Here is a 23,279-nt window from a genome sequence, read left to right as displayed (position 1 = left end):
AATGTTGGTCTTACAATCAGTGCTTTCATTGCACATTACAAGACCAAAATAAGTCATTCATTTTTCATATATATTTTATCACAAACATTTGCCATGGACATGGACAAGTCTTGCCAACAGAGGGCTAACAGAGAGAAGGAGCTCTGACTACTGATGCACCGTATCTTACACACCAACCATGGAGAACAAAACGTCAGGTAGAAGCATCAAGTATTACACATTTTGTGTAATTATGTACTGTACTAACTGAACATAATGTATATCTGATACTGTCTCTCACACACACACACACACACACACACACACACACACACACACACACACACACACACACACACACACACACACACACACACAGTATGTGAGGGAGGGGGAGAGAGAGAGAGAGAGAGAGAGACAGACAGACAGACAGACAGACAGAGACAGAGCGACAGATAGACACAGAGAGAGAGAGAGAGAGAGAGAGAGAGAGAGAGAGAGGGAGTGTTTACCATACTATGCTGACAATCTCTCACATCGTCACACATTGACAAGCTCATCTCTATAGATCTCCTGACAGGGATAATAGAGCTGTTGTAGTCTGACCCTTCCATGGCCCTGCATGTAAATATTTGTTATGCTCTGTGAGCTGGAGATGACCTCTTCCCATCTTTGTTTAGACAACAAACCTATTATTATCATCTTTTTTTCTTCCTCTGGTGAGGCATGGGGACATTTCATGGCTTTTCAATGTATATTTAGAAGGGCTCTTCTGACAGCTATATCTCTCCTGATTGGCTGAATTTGTTTTCCCTGTTTATTTAAGAGCTGGTGAGACAGGGAGACCCCTGTTACTAAACACTCTATACTAGCAATGATTACTATAATAATATAGACCTTTAACCTATAACAAAATTATTTTTGGTTTTAACCAAAAAATATCACTTACCGTTCCTTTAATGGTTTAACCTATTGCTCTTGCATTTTCACTGCACACTGTACAGTATTATGTTTTCATAATATTTAAAATCCAGATTTCAGGATTTGTACCAGCAATGCTATATAATAATGTTGATTGTTATTGTCCACCTAATATTTGAGTTTGTTTCAAGTTTTTCCATGAGGACCTAGGTCTATATGACCTATATAGCAGGGGTAGGCAACTTTAGGCACAGGTGTCAACATTGGCACAGGGGAGGGTGATCACTGGCACACTGGCATAAATGTGTGAGAGAGGATTTTTCTTTTAAAATAGAATATATTAAAAAAATGTAGTCAATTAAATTAAGTTCCCTAACATCTGTATGCAAATTACCTCCTGCTCACAATTCTACATTCATTCAAACTCTGAATTCTGACTAAGGAGGGAGTCTGGGAGATTAGGTGAGGTTATTGAGTCTAATGATTATTTACATCCCGATGTGAAAGAAAATAACGGTTGTTATGTATATGGTCATCACAATCTGTTGGATATATTTTATTTTCATGTGAAGTCATAATTAAAGTTAATGTTGATATGACTATCAAGAAAATAAAAACATGGTACTTCATGTCGGTTGCCGACCCCTGACCTAATAGTATTAGCCTATCCTATTATATGACTTTTTGCTGACCTTAACTACACATTGATTCTCTTTAGCAAACAGACACCCTCCATATTGTTTGACGACTTAATTGGAGCCACACCTTTCTAATATCTCAGCCTGTTTAACCATACGACTAAAAGCTGAAACCCAATACGCGACCTGAGCAAAAAGAAATTCACTATAAAGGTTTTACCGCCTGTGGGCCAATAAACAAATATGCACGTCTCAAAGGCACTCTGTGGTATCAGGCTAAAGGGAAGAGGTTTACCCATTCCAAACACATTCAATATGAGCTTTGTTTGGAGTCCTCGTGTGATGACAATGCCCCCCCTTCACTTAACAACTAACACTCGATGCCGACGCAATATTCCTAACAGAGTCTCCATTGACATAGCATTTCCATAAAAAACGCCAGACAATACCCTGCAGGCGGAGAGGAGTAGCTTCATTAGCACACCCGCACTGCTTGTTTGCTCAGAGGCGGAGGAGGGAATCACGACTATCGACCCATCCTTCCTCCACGAGGGTTTGCCTCATTGAGTGGAGAGCTGTGGAAACCCCCTTTAAGCTAATGTTCATTAGGGTCAATTGTAGCTAGGATTTAAGTGGCATGGCTGGTCTTTGAAATGTTTGGTTCATTTGACTCAGCGATAACACCGGCCCCGAGTTGATGGTGAAGGTTTGACTAACGAGCAATAGACAACTAGCCCGGGGATACTTGACCTCTCACCCACAACATTGATTTTAGGAACGCTGTGGTGTTTCAAAGGTATCTTTGACACTTTATAGTGTTGTGTAATTAAGGTGATTGTACTGCAGAGTAGTATTAGCAGTGAGATTTTGCCTGGGTGTATAATGATTTTGTTTGTACCGGAGGAATATGTTACTGTATGTCTTCCTGCTTACCATTTTATCCACAGGGGGGGCAAGAGCTCACGAAAGAAAGACTCTCAGGACCTACAAATGTACTATTTATGAGGGAAGTTGAGTAAATGTCTCTCAGCTTTGTGCGGGAATTGGATCCATCAAGCTAGACAAATTGAGAGCAAACTGGCCGATCAATACAAATCCTTTAAACATGTGTGACTCACCATGTTCCAACGCATAGCATTACAAAAGGCATGCAGAGTCAGACCCTATTTGATTTCAGACTCTGTTATGCGCTTGTCCTTATACTGTTTTTGATACTATATACTTTGAAACTCTAGAATCTGTTAGTCTGTGCTATCCCCCAAACAAATCTGTGTGCATTTAACCACTTTCATACTGTACATGAATCCCTATTTTGGGTTTCTTTGCGATGCGACACATGAGTGTCATCCAATGAAGTACAGGGCTTAAGTGGTTAATGTGAATTAATTAAAGTCATTATCTCCATGATGTGTAGTGTACACAGTACTGTAGATGTATATCTATGATGTGACTTAAACTACAGCTTTTTCTTCAAACCATTAGCACCAATGTCACATACAGTAGAGACACACTTTAAAGGTTAGGCTATATTGAAAGCTAAAGTTCTATATTATCTTCTATTTCCTCTCTTCATACTATAGTAATTGAGTTTCTGTGTACATTTATATATGTCAATATTCACAGCCTCTGTGGGTACTGACATCACTTGTGAGCACCAGTGTCATTAATACAGCTTACTGTACATTCTCATTTAAAATGCTAGTTCTCAAGGGGGTCTCCGGGGGTCTCCAGCTAAATGGTTGATAGTTAGGAACCAAATGGATCATTATGGGTGTGTAACTCTGAGACCGTACACATTGGGAAAAAACAGAACCAAATAAAATAGTTCAGAATTACAGATCTTTGGCCTTTTATTTTTCTCAAAACCTCCAGGAAACAGTCCAATGCAGATGAAAGTGAAGGCCTTTTAAATAAAAAAATAAGACTTGGAACAAAAATAGACTTACAAAAAAATGGGAAGCCTTAAAGCACAACAAACCATACAGCGACTGCACAAAAAGGCTGTCCCATAAATAAGGGTCCTGGAAGCTCTTTCTCAAGGCTGTTAACTCTTTGTCTGCCCAAGTACAACTGATTAGATGCTCTTTGCAGCCTCTTTTAAATAGGGAGTGGATCCTACCACAAGTACAGACTCCAATTAGCTATCAATTAGCTTTTTATAGACATTCCCCATTCCACAGGAATAATCTAAACTTTAAGTAAATGTTGTACAACACAAATTAATCACATGTTTAGGCACCAATATAATCAAAATACTTTAACAACAAGAACGCTTTTAAACACATATACACACACCCCTTCTCCTCTACAGTACTTGGCACGTTCCCCCCCTTCTTAACCAAATGGACTGGTCATGCTCTGTTTCGGCAGTTCCAGGTCTCATTCAGAGGGATGCCAGCACTGCAGAGGAAAGACAGGTGACAAACATTTTCAGCTCGGTTCCAATAAACAGTGTTTACATAAACATAAAGTACAGTGACAGGCCCATTGGTTCCATTTGTACACTCAGAGTTAAATTAACTGAGGTCCCTATTTAGACACAACTCTTCTCTCTGTCGTGCCCTTCTTCTTTTGTGTATCATCCTCAAATGTCCAACTCAGTGTCGTGCAGCCACACCTATAGCTCGTCTCTGGTCCCACTTGGAAGAGGCCTGCCCTCGAAAGTGGTCTGTACAGGGGACCGGTGGTGATTATGTGTTCGGCAAGGGTTCGGTCTTGGAAATGAAGCCAATGCGGAAGTAACAAAAAACGCTGTAGTTCTCATTAATGGCCCAGTAGTCCCCTCCTCAGCCTCCTCCTAATTTTAATTCAATGGGGACTTGACAGGACTTTACACTTGGTTTTATTACCTTATGAAACCTTTTCATATAGACATTGTTTTCAATCGCTGGTCTTCTTTCTTAAAATGTATGATAACGCAGGGTATGCTTTCGGGGCTTGTGATTGAGTTGTACTAAATGAAGACCCACCCCTAGCTCCCTGCCCACTGACACTGGCTGCGGTTGTACTTGTTGCCATTTTTCGCTGAGCTATAGTGGCTTCAAAACAGGTCTGTAGAAACCAATGGGTGACGTCACGATCCCTTAGTCCACATATTCTTTAACAGTCCATGGTTCGGCAGTCTGCTCAGGCTCGCCACACTCGCATACTGCGCTGCCAAGCCCCACTTCTTCGTTGTGCCCTGATTCCACCAGACCACACCTCACACAGACTCACACCTATGGGTACTACATAGGTGCAAGATCATTTAGTATTTATTTATTCAACGTGGGCGCACAATATCGGGTGCGTTCGCGCGCCCAGCGAATGAATGCGCTCCGCACGTGCGTTCGGTGCATGTGCCACCACCAGCACGAGCGGCGCTGACAGTCACACTGCACAGACACAGGGCACAGCACAGCCTTTCCAACAGTCTGTTTCTGCTATAACTACAGTGTCTAAACTGTCTATCATTCTCACAGGGCCCTGCAGGCTGCGGGCCGTGGAACACAAGTTCCACTAAGTTCCACGGTTAATGCGGCCCTGCGTGGGCGCTGGGCGCTGCTTTGGTTGGAAAATAGCAATGATAATTGCACTTAGGCTGAAGATGGGGCCCGCTATAGGGTTGGACAGTGTAGATTAGGGTCCCAGAAAAAAAATCAAATGGGAGTCCGTGGCCTAATGCAAACAGATCCTTGAAATGAAACCAATTGGAGTCCACTGATTTAAAGTTTATCTAATAAAAAATGTCCTTCCTTTCCTTCCCACCCTCTGGCCCTCACAGCAGCCGGATGCAGTCCCTCCAGGTGGACTCGGTGCAGCGCTGGATGGAGGACCTCCGCCACATGACCGAGGTGGAGTGCATGTGTGTCCTCCAGGCCAAGCCCATCGGGGTGGAGGAGGACGCCCAGCAAGGGGAGTTGATCGTGGGCTCGTCTGTGCTCGGCGGCGGGGGCGGTGGCGGAGGGGACCACGTGGCCAGGAACAACCTCCAGACGCTGCTCCGCCGGGCGCTGGTGGTGAGCACAGAGCTGGGCAAGATGTTCCAGAGGCTGGAGAAGGGCCGCTGGCAGAGGGTCCACAGCACGGCTGTGCGCGCCAATTGCCATGTGCGCTCGCTGGTGCACGAGTACGGGGCGGCCCGCAACACACCGCCAGAGATGCAGAAGGTGTGTGTGTGTGATGCACCATTATTATTATCATTATCATTATCATTATTGTTGTTGTTCTTATTATTATTACTATTATTATTATTATTATTATTATTATTATTATTACTATTATCATTATTGTTGTTGTTATTATTATTAGACATTTATCCATTATATTACAATAACAATAATACAAAATAGAAATTAGAAATCTCTAAGTTAACATCAATGCTATAGATGTCAACTATAGCATATAGATGTCAAGTCTAATTAGATTAATCAAAGTGCTTTGGCTTGTTTTGAGGACTCATGTCTAAACAAGGACTTTTTCTTTATGTCACTCTGCAGCATGAGAAATCTCTACTTGATAAGTGCATGGAGCTGACCAATATTACAGAGAGGTAAAAACACACACTAAAGAACATATGAAAGTATGGAACATATTAATGTATTCAATATATAGCTTGTCAGTCCTGAACCACACACACCAAACCCAGTGGTGGAAAGTAACTAAGTACTCAAATACTGTACTTTAGCACAATTTTGAGGTATTTGTACTTTACTTGAGCATTTCCAATTTCCAATATGTTTACTTCTACTCCACTACTGTACATCTCAGAGGCTAATTTTTACTCCACTACAATTATTTGAAAACTTAGTTACTAGTTACTTTGTAGATTTTGATACAGTTTTATATATACAAAAGCCGGTTCAGGAGCCACTATGACAAAAGGAGCTCATTCACATGTTCTTCTGCCATCTCCAGATGCCTTCATACAGAAGATGAGTACTTCCTCAAGTCCATGAGGGAGGCCATTCATGAGATCCTCACTGATGTCAGTGACTCTTTCAGCAACATGATTGACATGGCCTTGGCCAATGAGATCCAGGTATGAGGTGAACCAAAACCTCCCCTTCTTTTCACTTAGTTGTTATCGGTAATTTTAACGTCTACTCAGGCTTTTGAGAGCACCCCAGATAGTTTTTAATTTGCTTCATTCAGTATTTTCATTTTATCAGACACGCCCCTTCCTATACAAACCCATTGTAACTTCAAGTTCTGGTGACTGATATTGTCCTCCTTATATGTGAGGGGGCTGTGGTTTTTCAATTACTTTTTATATGACTTTTTTACATTTTCCAAAAGAATGATACAAAATAAATGAAAAAACACTCACGCATTAGAAGGCCAATATCAGTCACCAGAACCAAGGACATGTATTTTTTATTGAATCTAACATAGTTAAAATGGAGTTTGAAATTACAATGGGTTTGTATAGGAAGGGGGCGTGTCTGAATGAATATCAAATATCTAAATACTGAATCGAGCAACTTAAAAACTGTCTGAGGTGTTCACAGATGTAATGTAAAAATGACCCCAAACATGTTTGAAAGTGAAATATCCCTTTAATAACTGCTTTTTCCCTCTCTTGCTCTCACCCCTCTGGTGGAACGTGTCGTGCGCCCATATTTCTAAACAGTTTTATTTGCTTTTAATGCTATGATGTATGTCCTGGATGGAGGGCTCGTCTGAGGACGACCTAGAGAGAGAGAGAGAGAGATGTATGTCCTTAAATCATATTAGTGTGCCAGCGCTATTATTATTATTTTCTTTTTGTTTTCTTTAATGCCACATAGACAGATACACAAACACACAACACACACAGACATGCACACACATTTTTTATATAAATACAATGTATAGGACACACACACATGCTGTATAACTCCAACTCTTTTTTGTTGTTGTTGCCCTAAACATTAAACATTTTCTCAGAACGATGTCCCCACACGATGTCCCCACACGGTTTGTTCATGGTTTTACTATCCTCAAGGACACACACACACACACACACGCGCGCGCACACGCACACACACACGCACACGCACACGCACATGCACACACACACACACACACAAAACACATGCCCACTTTGAACTATATGCCAAAATCAATCCACTCCACATGGTTTTAAAAGTTACCACCCTCATCCAGTTATCAGAGGCAGGCTGAATAGAGAGGTAAACATGTGCTCACTATTATTTCCCCTCTAATGGAAGATGACATCATCACTGTGTCACTGAGGAGTAAGGTACAATAAACGAAATAGATCTGACATTCTGCTCCAATTAATCCCTTATTCAGCCCCAGTGGCGCGGGAAGGGGGGGGCTATGGGGGCTGCAGCCCCCCTGGTGATGGGAGCAGCCCCCCTGGTGATGGGGAAAAAAAAAAAAAAAAAAATTATTTTATTTTTTATAATATATATATATTTTATGGATCATAGCAGTCTGTTACGGTCATGGATGAACTTCAACCTGGTGTTTACACTGTCTTTCTGCCTTTTTGTGTGGGGAAAAACACAGAAAACCCCCAAAAAAAATCGCAAAAAAAATCGCGCGCGCCCCGGAGTCCCCCCCGACGCACAGCCCCCCTAGGTATTAAGGACTTCCCGCGCGCCTGTTCAGCCCTGATAGTAATAGGACTGCAATACACAGGGAAGGTTTATGTTTGGTGTTTGGTGTTCATGCCAGGAAGATAATTTGTGTTGTCCATTTATTGTTTTGTGTTGTTATTATATCTAAAGGACTTACTGAGCCATTACAATCAGGTTTATTGTCTCCGCCAGGCCGAAGGCGTGTTTTGCACCCCGTCCATCCGTCCGTCCATCCGTCCGTCTGTGTTATTGATATAAAGTTCAAATCTTTTACCATTGTTTTAATTATTGTAAGTCACATGCAACTAAATGGTAAGGTGGGTTCTTACTTGCAATACTTCACATTATCACAGACATGAAAAACCAGTCAAGTTCATTTCAAAACAAATAACTCTTGACAATAAGGGCAATATGATAGCTCAACCACTAAATATGCTGACTACATAATCACTAATAATACATCCAGGGTCTGACAATGAGACCTGCACAGTACACTGTAAAGCCCTGAGTGTTAATGTAACTACAAGCTTGTAGATCGGATCTTTTTGGCGAATATATTCGGTGCAGACGGGAAAAAAGCGGTCCAAGTGCAGTTGTAACTCAGGTCCGTTTTCACTGTACACAATATAAGGTTAATTTAAGTGGTCATCCTGTTTGTTTCCCTACAGGTGCTGATCAGACAGATCGAGTCCTCAGACAACGTGTACACCATTGGCAGTGCAATCAGCAACCTGCTGTCCCTCACACAGGATGGACCTCAGCTGTGCAGCATCATAGCCAAGGTGGGGCTCATTTAATACTGTACGTTAGCCTTGCAGTAATCCAATCCAATCCACTTTATTTATAGAGCACATTTAAAACAACAGTGTTGAACCAAAGTGCTGTACACTCAGTAACATTCGACATTGTTTTTCCACGGATGGCTGTGGCAAAGGAGAGCTTGTTTTATTAACTCTCCAGCAAGGTTATAATAGTTTTGGATTTTTCATTATAGTTTAGTTTTAGTGCCCTCCAGGCAGGCGTGCTGATATGACAGCAAGGCCTTGAGGCTTGTGAGGAGCACACGAGCTACCAATAGTGAGTTCCCAGCTGAAGGCCTTGTGCGGCGTCTGAGTTGGCAAACCATAATGGTTGAAGGAATCGTTTGTATCGTGAAGCAAAACGAGCGCAACCCTTCCCCCTGTCTCAGAAAATTACAGGCATCTCAGCGGAAGTCATCCCCAGCTATCCTGGGAAAAACAACATCGCTGTATAATCCTGTGTTTATTCAACTCTGAGAGGGCCCATGCATCACTTTTGGTCAATTTAACCAATCTTTATGCTAGAGTATGTTAATGGGATAATTACTAGCACATCTGGTCTCCTGACTCTTCCACCGAGGAATTTTGACAATGGTGTCAGCTAGGACATCTACTGGTTGACAAGTAGTACTGCTCGAAGCTCATATGCTCAATATCTCACCTGTTCAAGCGGGGATATAGGCTCTATGCACATCAGCCATATTGGAAATAAATTGGCCCTCTTCCTTACTTCCAATCACAGGTGTTACCAATGATTCTAATGAAGGCTCTGTTCCATTTAGTGTAGCACAGTGGTTCTCAAACCTTTTAATTTCAAGGACCCCCATAACTCTGAGAGTGTACAAATGGAACCAAATGGACCCTTACGGGTCCATTTGGTTCCATTTGTACACTCTCAGAGTTACACACCTGTAAGAGGCCATTTGGAACCCCCTCAAGGAACCATGAGGGTCCCTGGACCACACCCACTGGTGTAGCAAAGTGTTTCCAGTGAGTCAACATGCACAACATTCAGCACCCTGACTCTGTTTGACCAGAATGGAAAAAGCCTTCATTAGTATCATTGGTAACACCTGTGAAGGAAGAGGCCCAATTTCTTTCCAATATGGCTGCTGTGCATAGAGCCTATTGCGTCTTTGCTGAGCGGTCGATGTTTGGTCTCCCGCGTTGGAGACCTGATTTTGAATACCCGGTATACGTCATAAACCTACAGATTGCAACTTTAAATTAACCTGATTCTACTGTGCATGCCCACTGTGTTGGCCATGTTTCCGCAGTTTAGGCACATCCCCTTTTCTTATACAGCAGTCTCTCTCAGTTTTAAGCGAACCCCTCTCTTTTGTATCTGCACGTCTCCCGTGCTCACGGACACCACCGTTTCGTGTAATGAGCACGATCCTTCACGAAGGGGATCCAAAACGTCACATTCATTTTCACCATAGACAAGGATAAAAAGGATGTCGATGCACTCTGAAAGTCCCGAATTGACGTCAACACTACGACTCTAAAGAGGTCTCTATCTGTCCTTATGTGTCTCCAAAAATGCTCTTCCACCCTGAGATAAGACAGGACATCCAGACAGTCTCAAACGGCCATTAGTTCACTGACCGCTTCCAGGATGCCCTGATAAGACTGTTCCTGATGGCATGCGCACACACGCACGCACGCACGCACGCACGCACGCACGCACGCACGCACGCACGCACGCACGCACGCACGCACAATCATGCACAAAGGCTAATCTTACACAAAGGTATACACTACACACAAGAGCCTGAGGTCCTCAGATGGGAACCTGCTGGTTGTTCCTGAGCTGACTATTTTCCTTGCCCGATTGAGGGTGTAAGGACGGGGGGGGGTAGTTTGTTTCCTTTGTTAATCTCTCCTTAAAACGTACCTTTATCTGGGGCGCCGCTGGCCTAGCGGTTAAGGTGCATACCACATATAGGCTCTAATGCAGCTTGACAGCAAGTCGCGGGTTCTATTCCCGAGCCTGCCGACCTTTGTTGTGTGTCACTCCCTGTCTCTATCTCCCTGTTTCCTGTGTCTTTACTGTGTACTATCAATAATGGCAGAAAAGCCCAAGAAATAAATATATTAAAAACTAGAAAAAGTGCTCCTCGGAGCACAGGTCTCCAACAGGTCAGGTAGGTTATTGTGGCCTCCTGGTGGCGCTATAATAGGCCAATGTGAAAAGGGTGACATTTGCTCCTCAACATAGTGTGAATGTACGTGCAGTTTGACCGCAATCGGACGCTGCGTTCATGATTTGCGGCATTTTGTTCAAAACAAGCCACAACTGCAAACTTTAGATGTCAATCTTAGTCAATCAGGAAGGAATATGAAAAATCAAACACATCCGTCTTGATCACATGACTATAGAGATCATGTGTACCGATTTGCGTGAAATTTGGATAAAATCGGAAGGAGTAATATAATTTTTTTTTAAAAATATAAGTCGGCCTTCTGGTGGCGCTATAAAAGGCAGATGTGAAAAATGCAGGGCAAAGGTTTTTCCTTGACCTCTAGGGAGTGCGCTTACAAAGTTTTACACAGATCGGTGCAGTTATAGGTAAAAACACGAATCGGCCTGTTATAGCGCCACCATGAGGCTGATTTGAAAATGTTCAAGAGGCATTTCTTCCTCGGCATAGTGGAAATATGCGTGCAAAATTTCAAGGAAATTGCATGCTGTGTTTATGATTTGAGGCATTTTGTTCAAAACCGAGCACTCCTACAAACTTTGGAAGCCATTTTTAGCCAATCAGGATGGAATATGAAAAATCTGAAAGACCTGTTTTGTTTAATGACTATAGAGATACTGTGTACCGATTTGCGGGATTTTTGGACAAAATCTGTAGGAGTACTGTCAAAAAATATGTTTTGCACATATCGGCCTCCTGTCCACAGACAGAATGACGGACGGACGGACACACGGACGGACGGACGGACAGGGGGCAAAACATACTCTCTCGCCATGCCTTTCGGCCTGGCGGAGACAAAAACATATAGTAGAGGCCCTAGGAGGGGTCCACGTGCGACTGCTTTTTTTTTTTTCTAGTTTAGATTTTTGGCATCCATAGGACCTCTAATATTGGGATTTTGATGATCCCAAGAAAAAAAGTGGTCCCAAGTGTGTTTTTTTCAATGTTTTATTACCCCTATGAGACCTGGGAGATGGCTGGCTGGAACGCCGGCGAGAGTGTCTTTCGGAGACTGTGGAACGCTCAAATTTAGACGTAGCCCAAAGATAGAGATACAGGGCCGGACTGGGACCAAAATTCAGCCCTGGCATTTTGGTCCGGACCGGTCCACCACCCCCTGGGCCGTTTTGTCAACGGGGGGGGGGGGGGGGGGGGGGGGGGGGGGGGGGGGAGCGTTTCACTGTTTCAGCCCAGCCCTGCACATGAACTCTGCAGCCGCACTGAGGCCCCTGCTGGTAAGCATCCCAGCCCAAACATTAACGTAACTAATAATTGGGCCGCGCGACCCGGAAATGACCGTAATAATCCGAAAACGGGAGCGAAAATATTTTTCTAAAAAATGCACTAGAGTGGTCTACAGATGCACTAGAGTGGTCTACAGATGCACGACAGTGGTCTACAGATGCAGTACATGGTCTACATATGCACTACAATGTGTCTGTCGACCACTCTAGTGTGTCTGTAGACCACTATCGTGCATCTGTAGACCACTCTAGTGTGTCTGTAGACCACTGTCGTGCATCTGTAGACCACTCTAGTGTGTCTGTAGACCACTCTAGTGCATCTGTAGACCAGTGTAGTGTGTCTGTAGACCACTTTAGTGCATCTGTAGACCACTCTAGTGTGTCTGTAGACCACTCTAGTGTGTCTGTAGACCACTCTAGTGCATCTGTAGACCACTCTAGTGTGTCTGTAGACCACTCTAGTGCATCTGTAGACCAGTGTAGTGTGTCTGTAGACCACTTTAGTGCATCTGTAGACCACTCTAGTGTGTCTGTAGACCACTCTAGTGCATCTGTAGACCAGTCTAGTGTGTCTGTAGACCACTTTAGTGCATCTGTAGATCACTCTAGTGTGTCTGTAGACCACTCTAGTGCATCTGTAGACCACTGTGGACGCCTATAATGCATCTGTAGACCACTCGAGTGCATCTGTAGACTACTCTAGTGCAACTGTGGACCACTGTACTGCATCTACCGAGCCTTCGTGGCGACCTGTGCAGCACTTTGGGTGACCTGGTCATGTTAAATGTGCTTTATAAATATTTGTTTTAAGTTGTGTTGAGTTGCAGTATAGTGGTCTATATTAGATACAGTACAGTGGTCAATGTATGTGGTCTATAAATGCAGTACAATGGTCTATATATGCAGTACAGTGGTTTATAGATTCAGCACAGTGGTCTAGATACAGTACAGTGGTCTCATGCAGCTATAGATACAGTACAGTGGTCTCATGCAGCTATATATACAGTACAGTGGTCTCATGCAGCTATAGATACAGTACAGTGGTCTCATGCAGCTATATATACAGTACAGTGGTCTCATGCAGCTATAGATACAGTACAGTGGTCTCATGCAGCTATAGATACAGTACAGTGGTCTCATACAGCTATAGATACAGTGCAGTGGTCTCATGCAGCTATAGATACAGTACAGTGGTCTCATACAGCTATAGATGCAGTAAAGTGGTCTCCTTTTTACAATAGGCGGAAATTACATATTTGTACTGCATGCAAAACACTGCATGGTTCTTGCCCAAAACTGCATGAGATTGGCATAAATTTGACATGTCTGTACAGGGGAGGCTTGTAGGTATCCATTTAACCCATTTCCATTCACATATATTGAGGTGATAGCTCAAGGGACCATTTGGAAAATGGTGATGGTCGTTTTTCCCTCACCAAAATGTTGTCTTAACTTTGAATCATTAGGTATTTAGCCCCCTTCCTGACAAGGTAGCATGAAAAGGTTGCTCTCATTGGAAACCTGAGGTTGTCTGGAATCAAATGGTATCTCTATCTTTGGGCTACGTCTAAATTTGAGCGTTCCACAGTCTCCGAAAGACACTCTCGCCGGCGTTCCAGCCAGCCATCTCCCAGGTCTCATAGGGGTAATAAAACATTGAAAAAAACACACTTGGGACCACTTTTTTTCTTGGGATCATCAAAATCCCAATATTAGAGGTCCTATGGATGCCAAAAATCAAAACTAGAAAAAAAAATAAGCAGTCGCGCGTGGACCCCTCCTAGGGCCTCTACTAATACCTTTATTGAAAGGCCTTGCCATAATTTTTATTGTGTTAGATTGTTTGATCCTCACTGCACATTTTATTTAATCATGTTTTATGTAAAGCATTTTTTAACTTAGCTTGGAGAAGTGCTCTATAAATAAAGTTTATTAACATACAGATGCACAAATGTCATACACATACAGGCTCATAAATACACGCACATTAACATACTTACTGCATATAAAAATACATTTGTATAAAAATCATACCGTGCATGCATGTGTGCATAGGTGCATAGGATTATATACGCGCGCGCACACACACACACACACACACACACACACACACACACACACACACACACACACACACACACACACACACACACACACACACACACACACACACACACACACACACACACACACACACTCTTCCCTTGCTGCAGATCATCAAATCAATATTGTCAGCTCCCATTAGGAGTGAACATTGATCAGTGAGATGACCCATTCCGGTCCCTTCACAGAGACACTTTTCGTAGGACTACGAAAAGGACATCTACCTGCCAATGGGGGCCAATAATGAATACCCAACACTAAACATCTGCCACCTGGCCTCTGAATTCACTGTTCAGTCTCTTTCTTAAGACCCTGTCTTCCCATTTGTCTCTGTCTTCCTCTATCATTCTGTCTTTACTTCTTTATCTCTTTTTGTTTATGCTCATCGCTTCCACACGTCTTTCTCCGTCTCTATCACTCCATCTTATCCCTCCCTCCTATCTGTTTCTTCCTCTTTGATTATCTGCCACCCATCTCTGTCTATGGGGTGTGTAACTTTCATCCTCTGTTACCATTGTCTGCTTATTCACTGTCATTAGCTAACTGCTTGTACGGACGGAGATGCAACATTTCCGCCAACCAATCTCACACGCTTCCATCCCTCCCTCCCTCTTTCCCTCCATATCTACTCTACCTCCTCCCTCCATTCCTTCATCTCTGCCTTCATCTCTCCTCCCTTCCTCCTATTAAGCTGACCATTTATCAAAAGACTTAGGATTACAGCCTACCTGCCACTATCTGGATTATATTGATGTAGTAAAACACAACCTGGTACTTCAGATATCTGGTTAGTTGGTATTACACAACCATACCAGCCTATGTATTAGCAAATAACAAATTCACAAAAAAGATCAATCCCATTCCTGTTTCAGACAGTAATTCCACTCTATTTGGATATCACTTTTTAAAGACAAGGTTTACACAGCTTTTCAATTCAACCAGAAAAACTGAAAAGACACGACTGCAAAATCTAAAACAAATAATAAGAAAAATCAATGAATTGGCAGCAGATTTCCTCTTAGCATGATATTAGGACCATAGTTGTCATAGTCCATACATCAAACAGGCAACATTAGATGAAAAGAAAACACTATTATGATGTAGAGTGAGTTCTCTTTGTGTTTTACAGCTGGGGTTGATGGATAAGGATCTAAATGTGTCCATGTTGGCACATCCCACTTGTCTCTGTCCCCACTCCACTGTAACTGCAATTTTGGTGGTTTACTTTTAATTTAATGCTCATGTGGTCATTGTTGTTGTGAGAGTAACTTTCAAGTTCATTCAAGTTGAATTCCCCTCGAGCGGTGGCAGCGCGTTTAATTGTATCTCTGTCATGAATGACGATATATTCATATTTTTAGCATTTACATTAGCCGATGCTCTCATTCAGAGCAAATGAAAGTGAAGTGTTCAAATGTGTGATCTTCTAATTCCATCGTAGACGCTCAAAACAGCTTAGCCATCCAGCCACCTCTGATTAAAAACCCCAAACCCAAAAAGTCATTTTAGAATTGATCCATTTCTTGGACAGGCACGCAAGGGTGTGAGCTCAAGGGCTTCAACCCCGGGTTCAAACCCGGTATCTTCCGTTATGCGACGTTAAAGTACGTCTAGAGACAAGAGTCTTATCTAGACTCTAGTCCTAGACTCTTTTTTTACATTAACCACTTGAACCCTAGCATCCCTTTTCTGGGGAGAACTTTAGAGGTTTGGTGTAGAGGGAAAAAAGAGCAGGCCAAGTAAAAAAAAAAAAGAAGTTTAATCTGCAACACAATTTTATACAATATAGAGGGGGTCCCTGCTTCATCTCTCTCTCAGCTAGGGGGTCCTTGACCTGAAAAACGTTGAAGACCCCTGCTCTAGTCCATTCTGCCGCTGGGAAAATTAGCATGCTCTTCACCCTCTTTTCCTAAACAATTACAGGCGGTTTTCAACCTGACAATGAGAGATTTTGTTGGGTGAATGTGTAATGCAGTAGTAAATAGTCCAATGACATGCAGGGGACAATATATCACATTCCCCCCATTTAAAATACCTGGGAGGAGGTGGAGGCCGTTCAGAAACATTCATAAATACAATGCACATGGACATTTAGAAGATAATTTCTATTACTCTGATTAGATCATCTAAGGACACAGGCTGTCGAGCTCTCTCTCTGTTTCAATTTCTCTCTCTCTCTCTCCCTGTCTGTCTGTCTGCCTCTCTCCTTTCCTGAATGTGTATTTATTTGCTGCCTGCTATTTGTGCTGTAATATACTCTCTGCTGTATGTCTTAGCCTGTCCCTTTACACGCCTCTTGACTGATGGTTATTGTCTGGCGAAGAAGGTTAGCTTTGGTTGATTCTCTCTCTCTCTCTCTCTCTCTCTCTCTCTCTCTCTCTCTCTCTCTCTCTCTCTCTCTCTCTCTCTCTCTCTCTCTCTCTCTCTCTCTCCCCCCTCTCTCTTCCCCCCTCCCTCCCCCTCCCCATGAAGGTGGTTTCATTGTCAGGAACTTTCAACGATCTTAACATTTTGGCTGAAATTAATTTTATTCACAAACTAGCGACTGAGGAACACAGAAATCGGTCGCCTATATCCATTACAGCTCATTTCCTGTAGTCATAATAGATTTCCTCTCAAAAATGGTTTGTTTTCGCCTCCACAAACTTGCTCCTGCTTTCAGCATTTCACAACCTGTTGCGCTTGTTCCTTTGTTCCTCTGTTTTACACTCATGACCGCATCAGAAAACCACAGTTCTGTCATTTCCATCAAATTCACCCTCCTTACACAATCAAGCCCGGCAAGTTTAGCCATTTATCACGTCAACACATTTTGGTGCAGTCCCTGTTGCAGTTCATTGTTGTGTAAAATCTTTACTTGCAATAAACCTGTTTCTCTGTTTATCGCTGGCTGTATGGGATGATGTGGAGTCTTTCCATTAAGAAAGGCACTTGTTGATTTGACGCCAGTGTGCGTTTGATTTCGTATTGCAGTAGCAGGCAAAGTGAGTGGCTTTGTAGTTACAGATCACCTACGTTTATCATTTTGGAACCCACAGTGAATGTGTCTGTTGAAGGCATCTCTGAAATGCCACCAGTGCCAGAATGTTTGGACGATCACTGGAAAGCAGTGTTTTTATATTGTGTTTGTCTGTTCAAATATGGAAAAGTTCACATAAACATAACTTTTCTAAATATAATTTACTGACCCCATGATGGCTTGAATACAAGGAGATTTTTTTTTGGTATATACAACATTCCTTTACGGTGAATGAAGAATCCCCCCAAAAAATTTAAAACACTTGATGAATTGAAGTAAAATGAGAAGGCCAACATTAACAACAGTAAGACAATATACAAAATCTGTTTATGAACTCCCAAACAATCCTCACAATGTATACAATGTATACAAACAAAAATTCTCCTTGTATTCAAGCCATCACGGGGTGAGTAAATGATGGAGAAAAAGGCATTTTTGGGTAAAACTACTCCTTTAAATTTGCATTTTGAGCCTTGGTACCTGATCTGTCCCAAGGAGATACTGTATATCCAACTCTCCTATAAATTGCACAATTACAGTATTTTCTTCTCCTGTTTGTCAGATGTTTTACAAGAGAATACTCCAAACTGACTGTTCATTCTGTCATTCTTGTCAGAGTCTCTGTCAGACGTCATCATTTTCCACTGGCGCTAAACCAACATTTGCGTCACAGAAAGACAACAAGGCCACAAGCCTCCATAGCTTATCATGTGTGATGCACTTTGGAGTTTAAAATGATCTATCAAAATCTCTCTCAGAGAGGAGAGAGACCCGCACCTTTGGTGCTTTTTCTCAGGGATGGCAGGCCTGTTATGTAGGAGAAAACAAGAGAGGGAATGGTCAGATATGAGGGCAGTACGATTAGCCACTTCAAGCCTGTGGCAGCGCAGCCTTAGTGGCGTATGAGACATTCCAGCTCCGCTATAATGGCCATATTATAGGATAATGGTGGTAGTTACAGAGCCTCTTCTTTATTCGTGTAATTCTACCTATCCGCAGTGAATGGAATTCAATCCCCCCCTGCATGTGTTTTTGTCAGAGAATGGCTCTACTTTTAGATTATGTTATTTTTGTTTATTTATACCATGTTAATCTGCATCCCAAGGAAAACATGTGGCCTTTATGGATGGGAAATGTATTTATTTTTCTGTTCACTATTTTACTTCCCAGTAAAATATGTTTGGCCTGGTTTTACCATAAAGTTTGAATTAACGGATTCATTTACTGTAACCAATTAGACTAAAAGGCAACCAAAATACATTTTGACCATCATATTGAGTTCTGCTAGGTTGCACGCTGGCTTTGACTTAGGCTTGATTGAAAGGTCTAGCGAGGAGTAATTTATTGAATATATTCACACCTTTTTTGGCATAAGATCATTGCTTCTACTCATCAGTTTGTCGATGTGAATGTCGTGTCAGAAATCAGAAATTAGACGTTTGTTTGGGACCTAAACTAGCTTAGCGCCGCATTGTGAGCTTGTAGATCTGATATTTTGACTACATCTTAAACCTTTTTTCTATTTATTTATGGAAATTATTCGATTTTTTCATTTTATTTATGAAATACTTTAAAAAAAAGTTGTAATTGCTTTTAATTGATGAAAAGTTGTGATTACTCTGTTTAGACTTTTTTTTATCTTTTGATCTTATCCATACCCTCTCACTCAGGATTATAATCTTTGTATTTATTTACAGGAAGGCGCGGTGGTGGCCCTGTTTAAAATCTGCAGACAGGACTGTTTCAGTGAGCTCTACGCTCATGCCCTGAGGACTGTGGCCTCCATCTGCTGTGTGGAAGAAGGCATCAGCCAGCTGGACAAGGTGCAATCACGTACACTCACATACACATACATGTACAAACATAGGCCTACCTGCAAGTGATGAGTGCACGCACGCACAGTACCAGTGGTGTAAAGTAACTAAGTACATTTACTCAAGTACTGTACTTAAGTACAATTTTGAGGTACTTTTACTTTACTGGAGTATTTCCGATTTTCAATACTTTTACTTCCACTCCACTACATCTCAGAGGCAAATATTGTACTTTTACTCCACTACAATTATTTGAAAACTTGAGTTACTTGTTACTTTTTAGATTTGGATTATTATTATTATTATTATTATTATTATTACAAAACATACATTAACCACTTCAGCCCTATATACATTTTGGCCATTTGAAAATAGCCGATCAACAAGCTCACAATGCGTTAAAGATGCGACGCATTGTGAGCTTGAAGATCTGCTATTTTCTAAATAATTGTATACATTTGAAAACTTGTGAAATGGGACATTCTGCATAAGGAGTACTTTCTACTTTTGGTACAAGTAAATGTTGAATTCTGGACATTTACTTGTAACAGAGTATTTCTACATTGCCGTATTGATACTTTTACTTAAGTAAGGGGACTTTTTCCACCACTGCACAGTACCCATCTATATCCATCACACTTCTCTCTCCCAAAAGAAGATAATGTGTGCCGTTACTTTATTCACTTAGTTCTTGGGCAAGGCAAGGCAATGCAATTTTATTTGTATAGCACATTTCAACAACAAGGCAATTCAATGTGCTTTACACAAAACATCAAGCGAAGGAAACAATAATACAATTATAAAATGGCATTAGGATGCATAAAACAAAGATACAGTTACAGTGCAGAGGAGAAAAGAAAATATAAAAAAGAAAAATAACTAAATCAAGCAGCAAACAAGAAAGGTCTTTAGCTAAGAAATAAGAGTGGCAGCAGACCTGCAGTTTTATAGGAGTTTGTACCTAGCCTCGCGTAGCCAGACTATATCACTGCGTGGATATGAGTCTGGTGCCTCTATGAGGACGTTTTTTTTCCAAGGGGGCGCGATCAAAACAATGGCTCGGGACGCAATTGGTTAGACCTACAACCAACTACCAATCACAGTCTCCCATATTTGAACACTGGGCCCTGATTGGTCACCCCAGACTTCTGGAGCAGGACATGGATTCACAATGGAGCGGTGCCAGACCCAAATCGCTGAGGGCATTTTTTTTTTTGCACTGGCAGATTCGTCTGGTCCCAGGCTAGTTTGTTCCAGATTTGTGGTGCATAAAAACTAAATGCTGCTTGCTATGTTTATGTGTGTGGTTGTAGGAACAGAAAGCAGACCTTTCCCAGATGACCTGAGAGGTCTGCATGGTTCATGATATCATACAAGATCAGAAATGTACTGTGGCCCCTAAACCATTTAAAGCTTTATAGACCAACAGTAGTATTTTGAAATCAATTCTTTGACACACAGGGAGCCAGTGTAAGGATTTAAGAACTGGAGGGATATGCTCCACTTTCTTGGTATTAGTAAGGAGTCGAGCAGCAGTGTTCCGAATCAACTGCAGTCGTCTGATGTATTTTTTTAGGGAGACCTGTAAAGACACTGTCCACTACAGTCCAAGCCAAAGTGCAGTAACTACGGGGGGGAAAAATCACTGAAAAGTGGGTTTAAAAGTGATTCAGCTGGTCAGCCAAATGAGATATCGGCATATAAGTGATATTACAATAAATGTACATCTGTTCTTGAAGTAATTGTTCATCCCCTAAAATCACGAAGGCTAATTTGACCTTTGGGATACACAAATAAGTGTGTGTGTCCAAAAACGTAGTTACTGCACTTTGGCTTGGCAGGGCAGAAAGCACTGGCGTAAGGTGAATTCTAACGTTGACCGGGCCAGAACAACGGCTGATAACAACGGCTGATAAGTCTATTGAGAATTACCGAGCCATTCCGGGTGGAAAACGGAACGCTCGTCCCAAAACACACTGCCCCATATTTTCCGCGGACCGAGGCCGCCGGTTTAGATGCGGGGCAGGGCGTTTCTGGACGACGGTTCTTCTTCTAATACATTTCTGAATGGAGAGGTGCTCGTCTCTGCGCAATGGAGAACCGGTTTGACGTCGAAACTGATTTTCTAATAGCCACTCATTAACAATTCGGCCGAATGCAAATTAGCCCCATTTGAAAACAAAGGCGACTTAAAGGTTGTGGGGCTGCTAATGTCGTTATGTTGATTTTTTGTTTTTTCCCCCTGGCGGATCTTGCCCCTACACAGGGGCAAGCAGGGTTCACACAGACCGGGCCATGGCCTCATTGGCCCCAATGACCGTACGCCTCTGGCAGAAAGTCTACTGAGGATGAATGCATGGACACGTTTTTCTCGATCCTGCTGAGACATACTTTAACCTGTGCTATATTTTTGAGGTGATAGTAGGCTGACTTTGTGATTGTGTTAATGTGGCTGTTTAAATTTAGGTCTGAGTTCATGATGACTACGCCAAGCATTTTGACTTGGCTAGAGGTTTTTAACATTACCGAGTTGGGCGCTGACTTTTAATCTGTCTTTCTTGGCTCCAAAAACGATTACTTCAGTTTTGTCTTTGTTTAATTGAAGAACATTTTGGCACATCCAATTGTTGTTGGGCAAAGTCTAAAATCTTTTTTTAGTTTTAGTCCTGTAGGCCTATAGGTGAAACGTCTAGTGATTCTTGTCCTCGTCTTGTCCTAAGCCTAACATGAAACCAAGTACTGTATTTCTTAACCATAAAATGACTCTTTTCACTCATGGTGACTAGGCGCATGTCACTTTTGGTCCTCATAAAGATAATAAAAGAAACACACACGTACAGACACGCACACGCACACACGCACACGCACACACACACACACACACACACACACACACACACACACACACACACACACACACACACACACACACACACACACACATGCACGCTATTGGTGTAACTACTACACTCTATCAAAAGCTATACTATCATGATACTCAGTGGTGATTGTACAACATGAAGTTCTGCAGTCATTTCACAAAATAAAGGCAATGAACACAACAAAGTCATCAATGATCATGGCTCTTGTTTTTTTGTGTTTTTTAAGATGTTTGCTTCTGGAGTCACTGGCCCCTGGCCTAAGATGGAATCATACAGTCCTCCATAGAGTGAACTGTATGCCCTCCTTCAGTTCAAATTATTCGGCCCATGTTCGAACTGTGCCGGATACAGGGAGATGTTTAGGCTCACAGGGAGCCTATTAGAATGCTGACTTGCCCACATTAATCCAATCCCTCTCGCAAAGTGTTATGGCTGGAATGTCAGTTTATTTTCACAGGTGAACATGCTACGAGCAGCAGGAGATTCAGTCCCACGGCAGAACTAGTCCTGTGATCACGGAGTGAGGGATCAGTAGACAGACCGAGGAGCTTAGCAGACAAAGAAACACTTGTGTGACTTGTTTCGTGGGAGCACATAAGTTCTCCCAGGGTGGGAAATGAATACCAGCAGACAGCTGAATGCTGGGAATATTCAAAAGCACACTGTTCATTACTGTAAGTGTGACCATTGTTATAACTTATGACATTCGATTTAGAAATTTGTTTTTGGTTGATAAAGTAGTGAAAGTGTTTTTTCAACCATTGATGGTTGGTGACATATTGGCACTTTAACTGTAGCTTCAGACAAGAGTGATGAGTCTCCTTGCCCCTATATAGGCCTACACATTAAGATGACTGACAGTTAGAACATTTAACTTGCACTTGCATCTTCAGGCCACAGGTTTTCAAAGTGTGCCATTCCATTTAGCTAATGGGGGGCCACAGCCGGAGGCTGGCGGTTCTTGACATGGAAAAGTTTGGGAACCCCTGATCTAGGCAATAGATCTAGGCAATGCTGTCATGTGCTACATAAGAACATGACAGCCGCACGTCTCCCTGAAACAACTGCAGCTTGTAAAGTATGGTGAGCAGACTGAGCACAAATCAAGT

At 42.2% G+C, this 23,279-nt stretch overlaps 1 protein-coding gene across 4 annotated transcripts in view; it reads left to right on the top strand.

Moving 5' to 3' along the window:
• insc (INSC spindle orientation adaptor protein) overlaps window positions 1-23,279 on the top strand; it is an 88,809-nt gene that overhangs the window by 43,496 nt on the left and 22,034 nt on the right. For all 4 annotated transcript variants that reach the window (XM_080436737.1, XM_080436738.1, XM_080436740.1 and 1 more), the window contains 5 exons: window positions 5,302-5,686; window positions 6,017-6,069; window positions 6,435-6,558; window positions 8,773-8,886; window positions 19,172-19,297. In XM_080436737.1, the coding sequence (XP_080292863.1) occupies window positions 5,302-5,686; window positions 6,017-6,069; window positions 6,435-6,558; window positions 8,773-8,886; window positions 19,172-19,297 (802 nt within the window). The remainder of the gene's footprint in view (window positions 1-5,301; window positions 5,687-6,016; window positions 6,070-6,434; window positions 6,559-8,772; window positions 8,887-19,171; window positions 19,298-23,279) is intronic.

The sequence above is a fragment of the Gymnoscopelus braueri genome, assembly GCF_963280865.1.
Source record: "Gymnoscopelus braueri genome assembly, chromosome: 9".
Lineage (NCBI taxonomy): Eukaryota > Metazoa > Chordata > Actinopteri > Myctophiformes > Myctophidae > Gymnoscopelus > Gymnoscopelus braueri.
This window is presented reverse-complemented; position numbering and strand designations above follow the sequence as displayed.